Below are 21,483 nucleotides of genomic sequence, written 5' to 3' on the forward strand. Positions count from 1 at the left end.
TGGCGGTTCGATGCCGGGGAGGTGTCGCTTTAAGGGCAAGGGGGTTGTACTTACCCCTCCCGCCGTTTTCACCCCTCCGGCGCTCCATTTATGGTGAAATCTTCGGGGCAGCAGCGGTCCTCCCTGCCGCCCCTGCCCCCTTGTTGCCTGCGAAAAGCAGAAGTAACTTCTGTGCATGCATGTGCTGCACGGCATGTGTGACATCAGTGGTGTGCGCATGCACAGAAGTTACTTCCGCTTTTCTCAGGCAACAAGAGGACAGGGGTGGCAGGGAGGACTGCTGCCGCCCCGAAGATTTCACTTTAAAATGGCACACTGGAGGGGGGAAAGTGGCGGGAGGGGTAAGTACCCCCCCCGCCCTTAAAGCGACACACACACCTGGCATCGGACCACACCTCCGCGGTACGTGCACATCCCTGCCTTGACATGTCCTTTCTGAACATGTAAATCAGAGTGTGTCAAGCAGAACTGTTTCTGCCAGATTCTGGCTAGGAGCAAATCAACTTTTTGTTGGTTTCAACTAGTCCTGCACAGATCTGGATAGTGGTTCACTCATTCATAAGCAGTGGGTTCTGCGTCTGCGCAGATCAGCTTTGGGCAGAATTCCTCGCGACTCCGGCAACCACCCGCAGCACGTGACTGCAGTACCCTCTAGTGGTGGTTGGGCGTCTCTGTAATCAGTTTCTTTCTGACCACCATAGCGATCAGTTCTCGGAGACAGTTTGCTCCTTGAAGAAAGTTTGTTACTCGTATAATAGGTTCTTTGACTTTGGAAATGGACTCTGACTATTCTTTGGGAATTCCTTCAGATTTGGCACTAATTGGAGACTTCTGGATACGGACTTGATGACTCTTTTCTTCCTCCTTCAGACTTGGTTCAATCTCTGCCTTCCCCCTTGACTACGGAACGGACAACTACTCTAATCTTAACGGACGACTACTCTGAACTTGTCTAAGTTGAGCAGCTCCAGCAAGCTTGGTAAGCCGAGCAGTTCCGGCAAGCCTTGTAAGGACAAAACTACTTTCACGTGGTGCACCAATTGCCGCGGTAAAATCCCCTCAACAGATGGCCACGCCTCTGTTTGTTCTGCTTAGGGGAGACACATGATACAAAAGCCTGCTCGGTCTGCATTACTTTTAATATGCAAATGTTAAAAAAATCGTACAGCACGCCTAAAAGTGTATTTGCTGGAAGAGTCTCTGATGCCCAAAATGGCTTCCAAAGGGACAATGCCGGGTCCTGCCTCAAACGTGCAGTCTAAAGTCCCAGAGAGGTTGGATAAAACCTTGACTTCGAGTGCCTCAGCGTCACGCACCATGATGTTGGCCGCATTGGCATCGAAAGCCATGACATCTACCGCTACGGCATCGGGCATCTCAGCCCCATTTAAGCAGCCTGAGGATCAACATTCTAGCCCGAAGAGGAAACACAAGGATAAGGCTTCAACGCAGGAGCCTCCATGTAAGAAGCTTAAGCTAAAACACCATGACAAGGGTGTGGAGCATACCCCTTCGCCTTCAGGGCTGCAGCACTATGTGATCCCTCGGCGCTGAGCGGCTTTCTTATCCCTGGCTCCAACACCACATCAGTCACCGTTGACTCCTAGGCCCCAGACACATACCGCACGACCTCGACATGCTCAACATTGGGACCACTCGACGTCGAAGAGGACCAGAGAGGAGCCTACGGATTGCTCAGCGGTACCATCAACACCAACCGCTTGACATCGACGCCATCAATGTTGACATTGACCAATTTCACAGCGCCGGAGTTGACAGTGGCAATAATATTAGATGCAGAACTCAACGCCGAGCCTGACGTCAAGGAGGATTCTGCTTATGTGAATCTAAACTCTGAGGAGGAACTTCTTCCTGCACAGGCTACAGCGGAGACATCTCCATTGACCCCAGTGGGGATGTGTGACCTCCCTATCGGATGTCTTGTCCCCAGGTTACGCTCAGAGGAAAGTACACCTTCAACCGGTACCTTTACGGGATTTCAGGAGGGTGACTACCAGTTGGTGGCTACACCCAAAACACACACTCTCTCTCTGCTGGACAGACACCAGTCATGGGTCTTCTACCTAGTGGAGGTTGGGGTGATTCTATAATGGTGACAAGAGAAGAGTACTCTCTATTCACAGAATGGTTAAAAGAACGGGAGCAAGCTCCCACAATACAACTTCAGAGGAAGGAGACAGCCATGCAGACAACTGTAATTCCTATACAACATACAGAAACACCCATCCAAGCCTCAATGCCATTGCCACCTCAGCGTTCTGTCTCACTTCAGGCTAACACACCACACAAGCCGTCACTGCCAATACCGTCCACTCAGCACCAAGCAGCAACACAGACTACCCATACTCAGGTGCCAGTACGAATGACTTCTACAGCCGTGGGCAACTCAACTGTTTCATCAGATGGAGATGACGATGATGATATAGAGGATTACTACACCCCAGACTCGACTGTAGCTGATCCAGAAGACCCAGAAGCACCTGCTCTCCCAGATCCAGATTCTAATGTTGCAACTGTTCCTTCTATTTCACCTAATGAAGAAATGAAAGGATATCATCAGCAAGTGGCGGAAATGGCTCAGGTCCTAGGTCTGCACCTGAAGGAGAAAACCACCGACAGAAGACCCAGTGTATAATATGATGAGATCGGCCTCTGGTCTGCAGCCCGTTTAGTTACCTATCCTGCCACATCTCCAGAGTGGCGAAATCAGTGTGGGAGGTGCTGCAGACTTCAGCACCCACTTCCAAGCATTTAGAAGCTTTATTCCTCATACAAGAAGAAGAAAATGCTTACCTTATGCTCATACAAGAAGAAGAAAATGCTACCACCCTGCTCCTAATTCATTGGTGGTAGATTGTGCAACGACATCTAAAGGCGGCAAGCGGCATACGACACCAGCCGAAAAAGAAGGCCGCAAGCTGGATGTGCTTGGGAGACGCACTTATGCTACAGCGTGCTTGTCGATCAAGATTGCAAATTATGTGGCATGCCAGGCGAGATCAAAGACATCAAGGCAATTATCAGCAATCCAATAAAAGATAATTCAGGCGACCCTACCAGCGCTACAATAACAAGCGGCCTTTTTATCCTAAGAACAGGACGAACCAGTCTGGTCAAAATAAGAGAACACCACAGTCAAAGCAGCAGCTTTGATCAAACTCTGAGCCCACCGGCAACATGCGACATACCTCTTCAACACAACAAGAACGGCTTCAAAACAAGGAACACCATCTCCTTGAACTCCTCCAGAGTTACCATCAAACTGGCAAGCCATGCCCAAGCATGGCACCATATAACATCGGACCACTGGGTCTTACGTATAGTTTCAATGGGATATGCGCTGGAGTTCAAGGAATACCCTCCGTTGCTGGGCGTGAGATACACTCCTGAGACTCCAATACTGAGAGAGGAGGTGCAGAAGCTCTTGTTGAAGGAAGTGATATCGCCGGTGCAGTGGGCTCTCAGCCAGATGGGATTTTATTCCCGGTATTTCCAAATCCCCAAACACGATGGGGGCATAAGACCTATAATGGATCTTCATGGCCTAAATCAGTACATCGAAGTACAGAAATTCAGGATGACAATGTTGCAAGCCATCCTTCCACTCCTCCATGGGGAGAAATGGATTGCTACACTCAATCTGAAGGATGCGTACTTCCATATAGACATTCAGGAGAATCATCACAAATATCTCCGCTTCACCATGGGGAACGAGATTTATCAATACAATGTGTTACCCTTTGGCCTAGTCACCACCCCAAAGGTATTCACAAAGTGTGTAGCAGTGATAATCGCCTAACTCAGGACTGTCCATATACCTTTATTTAGATGATTGGCTTCTGACTGCCAGAACACGAGAATGACTGCTGGAACATATACTGTAAGCGTAGTGACAACCCTGTTGAACAGTTTGGGTGTGCTAATCAATTGGGAGAAGTCCTTTCTACAACCAGCAAAGCACCTGCAGTATATTGGCACACAGTTAGATATGACAGACCAAAAGGCATTCCTCCTGAAAGAATGGTTTGCACGCCTGCGAGCACTCATTCTCCAGTGTCAGAAGACTCCCATACAGAAGGCAAGGATGATCCAAGTTATGCTAGGCCTGATGGCGTCCTGCACCACTACAGTCCTATATGTGAGGTTACGGATGCGCAAGTTACAGCTCTGGTTTCTAATAGCCTACAAACCGAGAGTCGAACCTCAATCCAAGCGGGTCACACTTCCAGGAAAGATTTTGGACTTGTTGAATTGGTGGACAAAGGAGTTGAACATGCTCAATGGCATGCGGTTCCAAACACAGGGACCGACACAACGGTTACCTCCGATGCTTTCATGCATGGCTGGGGAGCCCACCTGTCACACCACAGGGTACAGGGGCAGTGGACTCCAAAGGAGAGACTTCTACATATCAACTTCCTGGAACTCCTGGCTGCATTCAGGGCCATAGTCACCTTTCAGGAGCAGCTTGTGGGACAAACCATCCAGCTACAGCTGGGCAATACAACAGCCATTGCTTATGTAAACAAGCAGGGCGGGACAGTGTCCAGATCATTATGCAATCTCAGTCTACAGTTATGGAACTGGTGCATCCCACACAAGATTTATCCCATTGCCATTCATATCAAGGGCACCATGAACTGTTTGGCAGACTCACTGAGCAGAGATCTGGTGCTGGAGCAGCACGAATGGGAATTGAATCCCGTGATACTGGAACAGTTATTCAAACTTGGGGCAGGCCCCAAGTGGATCTGTTTGCGACATTTGACAACAGCAAGTGCGATCAGTATTGCTCCCGGATGGGAGTCGGACCGCGAACCAAGGGCGATGCTTTTCAGTATCAATGGATCCAGGAGCTGTTTTATGCCTATCTACCCACTCCGTTACTACCCAGGGTGGTGGCCAAGTTCCTTCATGACAGAACGTGGGTGATAGTAATTGCACCGTGGTGGCCAAGACAACCATGGTACACGCAACGACTCAGACTGTCCAGAGGCAGATTCAGAAGACTCCCACAGTGGACAGATCTGATCACGCAAAATCAAGGCACGGTGGTACACCCCAGCTTATCCGTACTGAATCTCACCGCATGGAGGATAGGCTTCTGAAGAAGATCCTCCTGAACACCCGTAAGCTGTCCACGAGACAAAACTATCGGGCAAAGTGGCGTAGGTTTGCAATGCATGCTGCCTCCAGGGGCTATGATCCCAAAGAAGCAAGCCTAAAAGCCGTCCTCCTATACCTGACCACTCTAAAACAAAGTGGGCTAGCAAATGTCTCTATTAAGGTGCATATGGCGGCTATATCAGCACGCCACGATGGGTGGGACAGGAAAATGGTCTTCACCCATCCAAGATGTAAAGACTTTTTGAGGGGCATCAATAACCTATACCCACCTGCACGGCACCCGGCCGAAAAGTGGAGTCTCTCCTTGGTACTCTCGTCACTGATGGAGCCACTATTTGAACCATTGGCAACTATATCACTGAAACGCTTAACTCTAAAGACACTCTTTTTGGTGGCAATAACCTCAGCCAGGCGTGTAAGTGAACTGCGTGCACTCCGTATAGATGAGCCATTTACAAGGATTTATCCGGAGTGATCCTGACTTCCAACCTAAAATTGTTACTGAATTTCACCTGAATGGCGAAATTGTGTTGCCTACCTTTTTCAGGGACCCTTAGTCTGCTCTCGAGCGTGCGATGCATTTGCTGGACATTCGACAAGCTCTTCTCTTCTATTTGAAGGCCACTAGAAGTGTTCATAAAACACCTCAGTTGTTTATTGCCCTACAAGGGAAATTCAGAGGGTATTCGCCAACTCGCCAGAAACTATCCTTCTGGTTAGTGGAATTGATTAAGCTGGCATATGACCAACAGAGAGTCAGTCCACCAGCCACAATTAGGGCACACTCTACTAGAGCTTAAGCCACATCTGCGGCTCATTTGGCGGGCATTCGCTTCGCAGATATTTGCTCAGCAGCCACGTGGCCGTCGCATCAGACATTTATAAAGCACTACACCATAGATCTGTGTGTGGCTAAGGCTGCTGAATTTGGATGGGCGTTCCTAAAGAGGGTGTTATAGTGACTTGCAATGTATACCCACCTCCAGCTGGGTAGCTCGTAATTCACCCACTGCTTATGAATGAGGGAACCACTATCCAAATAAACAGGTTGCTTACCTGTAACAGATGATCTGGTAGTGGTTCCATCATTCATAACACCCTCCCGTCCATCCCCGCTACTGAAATGGCAAGCCACTATACCATCATACACAGGTCACTGTACCATCACGGGCCATGCTGCCATGTCGGCCAACAAGAAACTGATTACAGAGACACCCAACCGCCACTAGAGGGTACTGCGGTCACGTGCAGCGGGTAGTTGCCGGCATCGCGAGGAGCTAACGAATTCTGCCCGAAGCTGATCTGCGCAGGCGCAGAACCCACTACTTATGAATGATGGAACCACTACCAGATCTTCTGTTACAGGTAAGCAACCCGTTTTTCTTCTTTCAAAGGCTGGGCAGCATCTTCAGGCTTCTATGCAGCTTCTAAAGCTGAGGCTACAGATCTTTGTTTGCTCCTTGAGTACTAGATTGGAAAATTTACGTCTGACACCCAGATAACACTGCACCAGGGCAACAAACAAAGATGCATACATGCAAGAAAGTTATGTAGCTGAGCAGATATCCAAAATTGGGCAATCTCTTATTGTCTCAGTTTACTTGTGAAAGCATTGCACTTGCACAGCAAGGATAGTGGATAGCTTTGCATCATTCCCTGCAACATATATAGATTGAGGAAGAAGTTTCATAAGTTGCAGAAGTGCTCTATGTTGCACTGATGCCATTTTAGTCTGGAACACAAGCCTCCAACTTAACAGAACTAGCTCACACAGCATCCTTGCACTAGTACAGTGTTAGTCTGGATATCAGCCAATAAAAAAACTTTTGAGGGGTGTTTGCATGCTGAAACAATGAACTTGTGAACACAGAGCTGGTAGTATTTTTCCTTCATACAGCTGCAAACATTTGCAGCTCACCAAGTAAGACAGTTGTTTTCATTAATTGGATGTTGGCTGTAGGAGGCTGACACGAGAGCTTTAGCTTCCTTTTGGTAAGTGATAAAACAGAAGGTCCAGATCAAAGACTAAGGTCAAAGTATCCTGTTTGGCCCAGAGAGCTACATGGAACAGTTAGGGCTAAAATGACAGCAGAGAAGCCGATTAACCTCAGTGTTTTCCTTTATGGCCTTCAGATTCAAGGAAACATTTCTGCTTGGACACTGTAGTTTGGGCACCACTGATCTGAGATAATTGCATATATAATATATATAATCCCTACATTAAAATAAAACCCAAAGCGTGTGAGTGGATCAGCTCTAATTCTGCTCAGTGATCTATATCAGATCAGTGGTACCCCAGCTACAGTGTCCAAGCAGAAAGCTCTCCTGTCAGCCTCCTGCATCCAACATCCAATTAATGAGAACAACTATCTTTCTTGGTAGAGCTGCAAATGTATGCAGCTGTATGAAGGAAAAATACTACCGGTCTCTGGATGCTAACATTGTCACTAGTGGAGAGCACCTAATGGATGGAAACTTCTAAGATTCAAGAATTAAAAGGAGTAATTTACAGCATTTGATGCTTTTCAGATATTTTTATTAAAGGAAGTGATTCTATATTTGGAGGTAGAGTATTTCTCTCTTTCTACAATTACTCATTCTAAAATTGTGCACTCTTTGTTTTTTAGTTGTCAAATAAACTTAGTACTCTTCCGACACTGATTTCCATGAGGTTGGAGTTTCTGCGAATTCTCTGCAGTCATGAACATTACCTCAATCTGAACCTTTTCTTTTTGACTTCAGGATCTGCCCCAACTTCTCCCTCTCCTTCTCTGTCATCCCAGGTATATATATATATATATTTTTCCCCCCCATCTCTTTCAAATGATTTAATGTGGTCTTGTATGGAAAAACCACCTTGGACTTTAACATTCTGTAGATTTCTGTAGATAGGGGAACCATTAGCAGTTTCAGGTGTCATGAGTTTTTTCATCAGGTGCAGAAGAAGCATCTCTTCGCTACTTCATTGTGCGAAAAGGTCATACATGCATTCCAGTGGTAATTTATAATAGTTGGAGGATTGTCTGTGGATAGAGCAAAAGTAGGGAAGCTCCTTATATTGCCACTGAATGTTTTCTTTTAAAAAAGATTAGATGCTGTCTTTTTCCTTCCCTTTCTAGCCCTTTTCTAGGCTAGAGAATTCAGACCCCAGTTTTGGCTTTCCTGCAGCTGTGTAAACCAGGCTGATGTGGGTGGATGTTCTTAAAGTCCCCTATATCCCCAGTGGTGGACCTGGGTTTTGATGGCAGGTAGAATCTGCAGGTATAGCTCTCAAAAGAGGAGACCTCAGAGAGAATTGGGAGTCCCCGCTGCACTTACATGACATCTCACATGTTATCACATGAGAAATGCATCATCCAAATCCAAGCACTGGAATCAGCCAAATATTACCTCAGAAGTGGAGACTCGGAATGGGGCTCCTTCCAACACAAGAACCACATTAGTTCTTCATTGTGAACCAATAGTACTTAGTCATTAAAAAAGAGTAACAACAACAACAATCACCAATATTTATTTACCACTTTTCAACAAAAGTTTCCAAGCAGTTTACATAGAGAAATAAATAAATAAAGATGGATCCCTGTCCCCAAAGGGCTCACAACCTAAAAAGAAACACAAGACAGACACCAGCAACAGTCACTGAAGGGGTAAGAGTATTTGTTGCAACAGGCCTATCTAGAAATACTAACCAAAGTGGCGCTCATGTTTGCAAAGAGCAATAGTGCACTGATACAGATAGCAAACAAAATAAGTGATAGATTCTCTGAGCTCATGATATAGTTAGCTGAAAGACGCACACCCCAGTCCAGGAGGAGGATACAGTCTGCATAGATAATGTGACTGGAGCTTTTGTATTCTGAGTAAGATTTGGATGGGATTCTTGCTGACAGAGAGGAATTCTATGTACTATTAATGTTCTCTTGGCAAGAATATCCTGCCTTTTGAAGAAGAATGGCACAAGTACTTCTTTTCATTTTTTTGCCACAGCCGCTCCATCTTTTCAAGGCCATGTCCTCTTTTTGTGAATGGCATTTTAAGGGTCCTCTTTGTGGAGGATATCATTGGATTCCAAACTGCTGTACCATGATGGAGGATTTGGCCATTTGAGTGTTGTCATCAAGAATCATAAAGATGGTTCCTTACAACCTCCACAACAAATATATGGAGTGAGCCATTTTCAGAGACTTTTTCTTGAGTCTGTCCTTTTTATACTTGAAATATATCTTAAGGCCTTTCTGAAACCATCCTTAATCCTATTTGTTGGCACCAGGTGTTGGAAACTAGATTCCAAGCTTTAAAAAAACCCAATTTAGAATCACTGTGGAAAACCTAATCTGACAAATTAAGCACTGAGAAGGTAGCGTTCAGGACAATTCTTTCTGCTGGTAAGAACATCGTCATCTCTTATCTTCAAGGATGACCTGCAAAATACCCTTACTGAAGTCAGCAGTGCCTTTTGCTTCTGTTGCATGATTTAATACTGCAGCTGGCTACTAACTGAGCAATTCTAGTTTCCTTGCAGAACCGCTGCCAACTAAAGTTGGGGCATGTCTGCACTGCAGTGAAAAGCTGTTCCTGTTTTGTGCCATGCTGGCTTTTTGTGGATTGCTGTGTAATGATCCATTGCTCATTTGAGCAGCTCAGCACTTAATTTAAATCTTTTTTGGGCTCAGTTTATATATTTCAGTTGCCAGGGTCATGTGTAGTCTTCAAGGGAAGAATAACTCCAAGCATACAGTGTGCACCTCCCTACTATGGAATAACCGCAGCTGTTCCCAGGCATCAAGGATTAGGGGACCGACTTTCACTAATGTACTGCTTTTAAAAATAATTTTACAACTGGTATAGTTTCACAGTTGCAATTGCACAAATCCAAAATAGTTGTTTGCTTACCCTTACAGCAATTCCTCTCTATTCCAAAGCAACTTGTCCTTTCATAATCTGTGTCATATGAAATACTTACATCCACTCCACTCACCCCCACCCCCGTTTGATCATTACTGGGACCATGTGCAGTAAAAACATGTTAACATGTCATTTCCAGATATCACAGTTGCTTAGGATATCACATTTGCCATAGACTGACCTGCTGAAATACAAAATGCTGATATCAGCTGACACTTTAAATATGGACTGAAGTTTTAGGGATAAAACATCTAGACATTTTTCCAGACTTTCTGTATTGGTATAAGGTCAAGAGGCAGACATCTAGTCAACAACATAGGGAGGTGGCTTATTCTATTTGCAAGGAAGGACCATGGGCTGCTATATATCGTTCACTGTGTATCTTGTTTCCTTTCATTCCTGTTCCAGTATTAATGCATGCGTACATCAGGCAGGCAAAAGATGGATAGACCCGAGATGATAACCACATCAAAATAAAACAAAATAGGACTGGAGATAATGATGTGAACTTGTACCTGCTAACTGAACAAGATCAGCAGAGTGTTTCTCTTATATTTAATAGGGGGAGAGCAGCTGTCCCTATCCACCCCTAGCACAGTATCCTTCTAGTGGTTGTTGCTAGTGTCTACCTTATGTTTCTTTTTAGATTGCAAGCCCTTTTGAGACAGGAAAACTTATTCATTCATTCATTCATTTTTCTGTGAAAACTGCTTTGAGAACGTTTGTTAAAAGAGGTGTAAAAATAGTCTTAATAGTAGTTTGTTTATTTATTGGCAAATTTATTGACCGCCTGACTTGCTTAGACTCTAGGCGTTTTACATAAAGTGAAACAGCAACAAGAAAGACAAGAGAAAAAGTGGGGGAGGAAAAGAAAAGGAAAAGAACCCACACAAACATTTAAAAACTAAAAGCCTGGCAAAATAGATAGGTTTTCAGAAGCTTCTTAAAGGACAGAAGAGAGGGGGCATGACGAATCTCAGGAGACAGAGTGTTCCATAAGGAGGGGCTGCAACAGAGAAGGCCCTTCCCCCAGGTTGGCAGGTCTGACTTTTTTAAAGCCAAACTTGGGGTTACGGCCCATTTGACCCACGAGTATACCTCTTAGATTCTGGCAACCTAACCTCCCCTGGGCCCGGAACTCTGAGAAGGTCCACCTGAGACAACCTCACAGGGCGGGTCGCAGTTGGACGGGACGGGAGAGGCGGTCCTGAAGGTACACAGGTGTCAAACCCTGAAGGGTTTTATAGGTGATAACCAGCACCTTGAATTGGACCCAGGAGCGAACTGGCAGCCAATGCGGCAACCTCAGCAAAGGTGAAATACAATCATATTTTCTGCTGCCCATAAGCAACTGGGCCACAGCATTTTCGGCCAGCTGAAGCTTCCGAGTCATCTTCAAAGGCAACCCCAGAGAGAGCACATTGCATTAGTCTAACCTAGAGGTGATGAGTGCATGAGTTATGGTTGCCAGGGCCTGCCGGTCAAGGTAAGGCCTCAGTTGGTGCACCAGACGAAGCTGGGCAAAGGCTCCTCTGGCCACGGCTTCTGCTGTTCCAGCAGGAGTTGTGAGTCCAGGATGGCCCCCAAGTCACGAGCCTGCTCTTTCAAAGGGAACACGACCCCCTCAAGAGAAACACTTCAAACCAGAACCTGGCCAAATCGAGAACTGAACAAGAGCAACTCTGTCTTGGAGGGATTAAGCCTGAGCTTGTTTTGGCCCATCCAAACCCTTACAGCCTCCAGACACTGCTCCAGACACATACATGGCACTCCCAGATCTGCCCGGGGTGGCAGTGTACAATTGGGTATTATCAGTCTCTCTCCTTATCACCTTCAGCAGCTCTGCCCTCCAAGCTGTGGAGCCAGTTGTCACCAGTGGATTTGTCTCCTTTTGTCCCCCCCACCCACTAACATTCTATGCCCCTCCCTTCACTTGTTCTGAATTCCAGGATGTCATAGGAGAAGCAGGCATGACATATGTGCTTCAGCTAAGTTGTTGCTGGGCACTATCCAAGATGGAATCTCTTCTTTATAAATTTAATCTAGGAAGCAAATTGTGCGGGACTAGAAGTGTGAGCACTATAAGATATTCCCCTCAGAGGATGGAGCCCCTCTGGGAAGAGCAGGAGGTTCCAAGTTCCTTCTCTGGCATCTCCAAGATAGGGCTGAGAGAGACTCCTGCCTGCAACCTTGGAGAAGCTGCTGCCAGTCTGTGAAGACAATACTGAGTGAGATGGACCAATGGTCTGACTCAGTATATGGCAGCTTCCTATGTTCCTATCAGAATACTGATGATACTTCACCCCAAACTGATGGAGTTTTGGTAGTAGTTGTGTGTGCCACATTCTTTTATTTTCTTTATGCAGAATTCAAGCTCCTGTTCAAGTTTCCAGGATCAAAAACTTGCCAGCATGTTTGACCTTACAGCAGATTATAGGCAGCAACATTTTCTAACAGGGCTTCTCTTCACTGAATTGGCTGCTGCCCTGGACACAGAGGCAGAAGGGTGAGTTTCACTTTGATAAAGAGAACTGGTTGTGTAATTAGTACTGGTGCATTGTGGGAAACACCTGTGTGGGATTTCAGGTCAAGTTTCTATTTCAGGCTGGGACCATGAGTTGTCATTCCTGAATCCAGACTGAGGAGAGGATGCTCTCTAGCTCAGTTCCCCACAGAAAGTAGCTTGAGCCATTGCTTATAGTATAGCAAACTGAAGGCATTGTTGCCACTGTCCAGGCAAAGGCAGAAGGCCAGGTTCCTTGTATTTCTACCAATCTAGCCAATCCAGAGTGTTCATATTGACTGCTAGTCATAGGGGTTAATAGTGAAGACCCCTGTTTAATTTCTGTACCTCAAGAGGGCTCTGAGGCCTCAGTATGCATCACTGATAGCAACTTATAAGGCTAAATCCCAGCCACAAACTCCAGGTTCCTCATTCAAGCCCTAGAGCCCCTGACACGCGGACCCAGTCTGCTCACTTTATGGGACATGGCCAGAATTCCCAATCAGTGCTAGAGAAGGCATGGTTCCTAGCTGAAGTCCAGCCATCTCCTCATACCCAGAGGAAAAGGAAATATGATGATGATGATGATGATGATGATGGAATATATTTCACTGCACCATGAACTGTAAGAGTATGTAAAATGCCTAGCACATTGCTTGCTTAAAGAATTGTTCCTCACGTTACAATAACAGTTCATATGAGTTGTAGTTTGAACTCATTTCCTGACAGAAGCTGGTTCATGAAAAACACAGTCTCAGATCAATGGTATGTACCCCTCATGCCTCTCAAAGAATATTCTCATGCTGGTTTTGTTTTCTTCAACCTCTGTTATCCCTCAAAGCCTGCTTGATCCAAGCAGCCAACACATGCCTTTGTAATCAAGGTGGTTCCTTTGTTTGTGCTGATAGGATAAGCAAGGTCCAGAGGAAGGCTGTCAGTTCTATCCACAGTCTACTAAGCTCACATGACTTAGACAGAGCCTGCCTGAAACCTGATGTGAAAGTGAAAGTTGCTGCCCTTTACCTGCCTCTGGTTGGGATCATTTTGGATGCACTTCCACAGATACATGATTTTACAGGTAATATATGTTATGATTTTGTTTGACACAGTATGCTGACCTGAATGATGACAACAAAAGACAATAGAGTGGTGTTTCATCACTTCCTACCCTTCCAGCTTCCCCACCCTCTGCCTTTTGAACAGGCAGAAGTAATGGCAACATCTGGTACAATGCAAAGAAAGGTTTGGAGGTGGGGCAACAGTGGGTCCAGGCAGAGTGAGGCACCTGGAGTCACCGGTAAATCCACAGAGACAGCCAAGCTACTGCTTCTGCCAGTCCATCACTCTAGATGACAGCCTCACCTTGCCTCATTATCAGGGCACACCTGCCCTTCAGATCATGCAGACTTGCTTTAGACTAGAGGATGTCCCTGAGCAGTGGAACCCAGTTGTCCCTGGTAGGCATGGAGGCTTATTTGTTGGAGGCTCCTCTGCTAGTTTGTATCCTCTTTGTACAATTGGAGGAGAGTTTCGCATCGAGCAAGGTCATCCATTCCCCCCATTCCCCACAATTTGCTTCCTAGATTAAACTTATAAAGAAGAGATTCCATCTTGGATAGTGCCCAGCAACAATTTAGCTCAAGTGTGTATGTCATGCCTGCTTCTCCTATGACATCCTGGAATTCAGAACAAGTGAAGGGAGGGGCATAGAATGTTAGCGGGTGTGGGGGACAAAAGGAGACAAATCCATTGGTGACAACTGGCTCCACAGCTTGGAGGGCAGAGCTGCTGAAGGTGATAAGGAGAGAGACTGTGCAGACAGAGGTGTTGTACACACAAAAATTAAGTAAGAATCTTTAGCAGAGGGCAATGGCTGATGAAAAAAACTTTTGGGGACCAGGGGACTTTGTCAGCTGGTTATACCAGCAGTGGATGAGGCAAAAAGCCTGCAAGGCAGCTGCAAGCAGTACATAATGGTCAACAAAGGGGTAAGGAGGCTGCATCAGAGCCCTGAATCTCATCAGGCACCTCCTTCTCACATGAAGGTGGGCTCAGTTGCTCAGCTGCTACTCCAGCAGCAAAGTTAGCTTCTCATCTCTGTCTCTTCCCTAAAAGGTGCTGTGCTGGGGATAAAACAGATGCTTTAGCCCCCAGTACAGCCCTTGTCTCCTTCAGTTTCCCTTTGGGGAGGAGTCAGATGTAATGATCCTGAGCCAGGCAGGGGATGGGAGTGCTCATTGAGTTCAATTATCAAAAAGAGGGGCTGTGGGCCTGGAGCCTGGATCTTTTAAGTACCTAGCAACAGCCTTAGACAAGGCATCAAAAAGATGAGGGAAAATGGCTGTGAAGCAATAGCAAGCAGTAGTCTGAAAAAACTATAATAAAGCTATTCATTAGTAACATTTTTCTCTCATTACAGGTAGTTTGTAGTAATAAGGGTTTTCCCAATGTAGTTTCAGATAGTCGCAATGGGAAAGGTCGTACTGGATCCCCAGAAGAAGAACAAGAGTCTGCAAATCAGATTAACCAGAATATTGCTATGGCCATTGCTGGAAATCAGTTTAACTCCCTACGTTCCACTGGCTCGTCTGTATCTTCAGTGGTAGGTCTTCTTACAGCACATGTTTGCACTGATTTATCCCTCATGTTGCTTTGGGTCATGGCCTCATGTACAGAAGCCAAATTTTAGGATTTATTTTGATCTTTCTTTTGACCTGAACCTAAAGTTGTGTGCACACCAGGCAAATTTTTTTTTTCTCAGGCGGAAAAAGGATACACTATCCCTCTAGTTCCTTCTCCTAGAATATCCTGCTGCTGCTCTTTTTTGGCATACAAAGAACAGCGGAACTGCTCAAGAGCAAGTAGCCCAGTCTGCTCTGTAAAGCAAAAGCAAGGGTAATTACGGAAATACAACCAAGCAAAACAGAGGGGGGATAAAACCCAACTGTGACTAAGGCGAACATGTATAAAAATTGTATATAGCAAACAAACAATAGAGATATGTATTAATATACAATAGGCCAATAGTAAGGTAATCAGAGATTACCTTACTATTGGCCTATTGTATATTAATTGTATATTATTGTATATTAATACATATCTCTATTGTTTGTTTGCTATATACAATTTTTATACACGTTCGCCTTAGTCACGGTTGGGTTTTATCCCCCCTCTGTTTTGCTTTGTAAAGCAGCAAGACAGGCTCTTTAATTCTGAAGGGATATGATATTTGGGTTCTGCTTGATACAGAGCCATCTCCAAATAAATGAATTGCTTCAGCTATTTAGATTTTTCAGCTGGAATGGGCTCCATTTCAAGGGGCAGGCTAGAGGCTTCCCTGCCAGCAGAAGAAGGTGCTTATAAGTAGATCTGCTAGCAGAGAGAGTTCCAGCCTTCAATTGAAATAGAACCCTCACCAGCTAGAAAATTTGCTGCAACTCTTCATTTGCTGCAGAGCAGGAAAGGGCTCAATTTCAAGCAGAGAACTGGAGGGCTCTGTGCTAGTGTAGGTAGTACCAACTCATGAGTAAGTACCTCCCCCCTGCCACTGGCTCTATCCTACAACTTGAAATGGAGACAATCTCATCTAAAGAAATCTAAATAGCTGCAGCAGATTTATTAACTTGAAAGGGCATTTCATGTAACAAACAAGGACTTCTCAGCCAGCAAATATGATGTTTCTGTGATGATCAGGAATAGTGGTGTGCACCAACCATTTGGCGTGGTTCGGTTTGAATTCGCACCGAACTGTGAGTTTGAGAACTGATTCGGTTGAACCGATAGCTGGGCCGGTGGGTTTGATGAACCACCTTGAACCAGTTTAGTTCACAATCAAACTGGTTATGCACATCCCTATTCAGGAACATCAGTAATAAGTATTGGGCTTCTTAAATTACTTTATTTTTTGCTTCCTTGTACACCTTTTATTTTATCTCTCCATAGCCCTACAAACAAGGCAACACCTTAAGTCCTGAAACTTCCCGCCACCTTTTGATCTGTTTCTTATGGATCCTGAAAAATACTGATCAGAAACTTATCCAGAAATGGATCGCAGATCTGCCACCTATGCAGCTGAACAGGATTTTAGAACTCCTTTTCATCTGTGTCTCAGGCTTTGAGTACAAGGTAAATGGAATTATCATCCCATCCAGGCCTATTGCTTATCTTTGAATTCCACCCAATATACTGAATTCCTTGCATGGAAATGTATTACCCAAGTTTATTTCTTAGATTATTTCACCTTTACCTTTGTGAAATATTCTAGTTCAACTTTTCAAAAGGTTCATAATAATTAATTTGTAGCATCTGTATTATTGAGTTTTAGCAATGTATACTAACCCAGAGACATCCATTTTAATCCTGTGCATTGAGTTTAGGCTATTTATTTTACTTCCTTTTGTTTGTACAGGGCAAACAAAGCTCAGACAAAGTCAGTACTCAAGCACTCCAGAAGTCCAGAGATGTAAAAGCCCGGCTAGAAGAAGCTTTGCTAAGAGGAGAGGGAGCCAGGGGTGAAATGATGAAGCGGTGCAGGATGCCTGCTGGTACACTGTTTCCTTTTAATCACACTGTGCATTATTGTTGGGTTAGAATAGTGATATTTGTGGGCAGCTGCCATTACTACTTAATGTGTATTTATTTTATTTATTTATATTTATATTTACATTTATATTTATTCAGCTTGTATACCACCCTTCCTAAAGTGGCTCAGGGCAGTTTACACTAAAAAAAAAAAAAAAAATTAAAATCAAAAGCCAATTAAAAGCAGATTACATTAAAACTAAATATCATCGTTAAAAGACAGGCTAAAAAGGTGGATTTTAATACCAGTAGTATTATGCCAGGTTTTGTACAGAATAATACAATCCTTGATGCAGTCTTTGCTGAAAGAGTTTACTCTTTAGAAGTGCCCTTTCTAAAGTTACCTTTGGTCATGTTGAAGTTGCTTCCATGTGGCTCCTCCTTATCCTGTTTCCAGAATCTGAAGCCACCCTGGTACATGAAGAAGCCCCTCATAGGCTTCTCCCATGTGACCCCAGACTTCTGATATTATCAAGTGGTACAGAATAAACCACTCCACCATGGCTCTACTCGGCTAAAAAAAACTTCAGAAGGGACATGTGGAATGATGAGGATAGAGTGGGGAATGGTTATTGAGCAGAAGAAAGTGCCAAGTAGATGTCCCTAGAGATGGAGGTTCAGAAGAATGCTGTCTCGAGCATTTTTCAATAACAGCACACACACCCCACTCCCTTTTCTTAAAGGCATGCTGAGAAGAAGGTAGGGGCAGGGAAATGGTGCCACCTCTGGGATCTGCTGCTGGAAATTCACATTATGTGTGAAGAGAGCCAGCGTGGTATAGTGGTTAGAGTGCTGGACTAGGACCGGGGAGACCCGAGTTCAAATCCCCATTCAGCCATGAAACTAGCTGGGTGACTCTGGGCCAGTCACTTCTCTCTCAGCCTAACCTACTTCACAGGGTTGTTGTGAAAGAGAAACTCAAGTATGTAGTACACCGCTCTGGGCTCCTTGGAGGAAGAGCAGGATATAAATGTAAAAATAATAATTATTATTATTATTCTATGGGCCAGCACTAGTCCTGGTTCAAAAAAAGAAGCAGCCCAGGCACAGAAAACAAAGTTTTGTGGAGAAAGGAATTTGTTTGATAGACAGAGGGACACAGACAGACAGACAGATGAGGGGACAAAGGAGCCCAGAAGCAGAAGAGCTGAGTTCTGGGACTGATCTTCATCTACACTTCTTGTGGTTGCTGGAGGAAAGCAGCATGGGGGATTGGTTGCACACATTATCTCACTAAGCAGGTAATGTGTGAACAGACTCTGTGCCTGTAATTCTGAGCCTCATTCCTGTGCTGCCCTCTGACCTGCCTTTGCTTCTGGCTTGGCTTGGGTCTGTGGCTCTAGCTCCCTCCATCTCCATAGTGCTTGGGGGCACACTGTTCCCATCTGTCATATTTCAGTGACTCCATATCAGGCACGCTCTTTTACTCTTTGCGTAAAAAGATACACTTTTGCTTGCTGCCATCACAGGGATGTAGCCTCTTGCAGAAATGCATATCCCTCCCAGAAATGTTGATATTAAAGTTTCAATCTGACTTGTGTACATTGCCCTTGTAGGAAATGATAGGTTCCCAGGGTTGAATGAGAACCTACGGTGGAGGAAAGAGCAGACACACTGGCGGCAAGCAAATGAGAGGCTAGATAAGTAAGTAATTTAATGAATTTATATCACCTTTACCAGAACTGCTTTTCTCAAGGGCCGTCTAGTTTCATTCCCTGTACCAAGACTAGAAACTCTATCCCTAAAGCATTCTGGACAGATCCATGTGGAACTCTTTTAGAAACCCCTATACTTTGGTTGTTGAAATCTCTGTAATCTTTGTCCTCTTCTCCCTAGCTGTGGCGTTATTTGTACTTAGAGAAGATTAGCATTAAATTAGTAACGTGTTCAGATATGTAAATTTGCTTATGAGTAAAACATGCACAAAATATGAATGTATATAGCTAACCTCATCCTTTTAGTTACTCTGCACTCTCTGTGCTGGCCACTGCACCACACGCCCTCCTTTTTGCTTATTCAGCAGCTGACATCCTGACTAATGAAGCACGCATGCAAAGGGGCATGCCAGGAGCCAGCGTGCAGCTTCCCCAGCCCTCTGGTCTCAAGCACTATAAATGCATTCCTGCGTAATTTTTTAAAAATGCCTACATAGGTGAGGAACAGAGTCATGGAAAGACAGTGAAGAAATGGCTTCAAAAAAGCAGCAAAGTTTAGATGTCTTTCTTAAGAAGAAGTTCATATGATGAGAACTATCAGTGTTCTCAGTTTGAAAAACTGATCTCAGAATTGCTTTTGAACCACATGGCAAAAAATTATTTTGGTGCACCACCTAAGTTGGTCAGGCATCACCCTATGCCCCTGAAAACATGAATGCACTGGTTCCATGAGAGCTAGCAACAAAATGGACTTCTTCATATCTGCAGTACGGTTAGAGCTGGAGTTCTGGGTAGAGAGGAACTGCCATCTGCAAGGCTCTTCTGCCGGTCTCTTGCTGCAGCATAAAAAGAGGACCCCTTCCTCTTCCCACCCTCTCTTGAACCCAAGGCTGGTGTCCTATCTTTAGCAATAGCAATAGCAATAGCACTTACATTTATATACCGCTCTATAGCCGGAGCTCTCTAAGCGGTTTACAATGATTTAGCGTATTGCCCCCAACATTCTGGGTACTCATTTTACCGACCTCGGAAGGATGGAAGGCTGAGTCAACCTTGAGCCCCTGGTCAGGATCTAACTTGTAACCTTCTGGTTACAGGGCGGCAGTTTTACCACTGCGCCACCAGGGGCTCTTATTTACTTATGCTGGGGGACCACCCCCTCCCCTACTACAACACTGAGGCTTTCAGGATGAGGTTGGTACATGTTCTGCAGCCAAAAGACATGAAGGGGACACCAGAAGGCCTAGCGCATTGTAACTGCCATGTGGAGTCAGCCCTACATAGCATGTTGATCTAGCAATGTTTTACACTTGCCCAGTATGAGCTGCTTCAGCAACTTCTGCACAGTTCCACACTAGCATAGTAAGAATGTGATTTGAGCTGATTGGGCTTTTCCTCATGATTTAGTGGTTGCATTATGTCATTGGCCCCAAGGACTGATTCATAATTTGTTCAGCAAGTGTATTTTCTATGCATATATAGCTAATTATGCATCAGTGTTTGCAACAGTAAACGTTTTAATGTGGGGCAGCTACATATATGTTCATAAATATGCAGTCGAGAAAAAGCTGCGGGTAATATGGATTCACCAGTCTGTGTTCACTGCAGGTTTACAAACACTTCTCAGCTACATGCTTTATGGCATTTACCATGGCATACCCCGGAGTACATTCCTCTACTTGTCTCCTTCCTTCTTGCTTTCCAGGCTTTTTAGGTATTGGTGTTAATGACTGGATCAGTTTCAAAAATGCATTTGTAAAACTAACTGGACACATGCACAACATGTGGCTAGAACACATGGCAACTCCTAAGCCTGTTGGGCTGGCAGCATATAGCATATTTTAAAAATGTAGTATTAAATGCTAATGGAAAATGGAGTACGCTTCCCATTGATGTTATATTTTTTGCACTACCCAAACCATTTGGTGAGAAAAAGGAACCATTTGCAAAACCAGTTTGTTTGCACTTACCAAGACTCTCCCTTTCTTCTTTACACACACCCTGCCTTGTAATGCTACGTATATATGAACAATGGAAAAAACATATCCCCTCAGTCAGATGGGTTTGTGTAGATGAAAATTAGTTTTCCAGTGTAATGGGTCTCAAAATTGCAGTTGGTGGTAGTGTGTGTATCTGTATTGATATCTTTATCTACACACAGACTCCCTCTCTGTCTCTTGCTGAGACTTGACAATTCACCAACAGGTATTAGAAGTGTCAAGATACAACTGGTGTATTTGTTGTATTTACTGAGTGATACAAAGGAGTGATATGATTTCTCCTCTGTGTGGTGATCTATGCTTAAGTAGTGGGATTCATGTGCAACTGGGCCTTTTATTATGGTTCAAGGGATTCTGGTGGTGCACCAATGACCCTAACAATGGCTTATCAATTTAGAATCATACTGAACCATAGTTGTAGCAATCATGGTTTTTTAAACCCACTTCAAACATTGGTTTCTTATTTGCAAAGCCTGGTTTAAGTTACAGGGTCAGTTCTGACATAACACCAAACTGCACTTACAGTAAATGTGCCTGAAGTTGGCATTTCTGACTGTACGAATGTGGGGTTTCTTCCCAACTGCCGTTCCGTTAGTATTTCAAAGCCTCAGTTTGAATCCTCGGTTTCAAACTGGTCAGGTCTGCTAGCCCCATCATGTTATTCGAATTCAGCACCCGCTGTAACTTGGGG

At 44.7% G+C, this 21,483-nt stretch overlaps 1 protein-coding gene across 5 annotated transcripts in view; it reads left to right on the forward strand.

Annotated features, from left to right (window-relative positions):
- Positions 1-21,483, forward strand: part of DOCK8 (dedicator of cytokinesis 8) — a 183,926-nt gene that overhangs the window by 114,077 nt on the left and 48,366 nt on the right. For all 5 annotated transcript variants that reach the window (XM_053292960.1, XM_053292963.1, XM_053292965.1 and 2 more), the window contains 7 exons: positions 7,776-7,931; positions 12,420-12,559; positions 13,465-13,634; positions 15,010-15,158; positions 16,499-16,681; positions 16,965-17,100; positions 18,694-18,781. In XM_053292960.1, coding sequence (XP_053148935.1) covers positions 7,776-7,931; positions 12,420-12,559; positions 13,465-13,634; positions 15,010-15,158; positions 16,499-16,681; positions 16,965-17,100; positions 18,694-18,781 — 1,022 coding nt within the window. The remainder of the gene's footprint in view (positions 1-7,775; positions 7,932-12,419; positions 12,560-13,464; positions 13,635-15,009; positions 15,159-16,498; positions 16,682-16,964; positions 17,101-18,693; positions 18,782-21,483) is intronic.

The sequence above is a fragment of the Hemicordylus capensis genome, chromosome 2 (assembly GCF_027244095.1).
Source record: "Hemicordylus capensis ecotype Gifberg chromosome 2, rHemCap1.1.pri, whole genome shotgun sequence".
Taxonomy (NCBI): Eukaryota; Metazoa; Chordata; class Lepidosauria; order Squamata; family Cordylidae; genus Hemicordylus; species Hemicordylus capensis.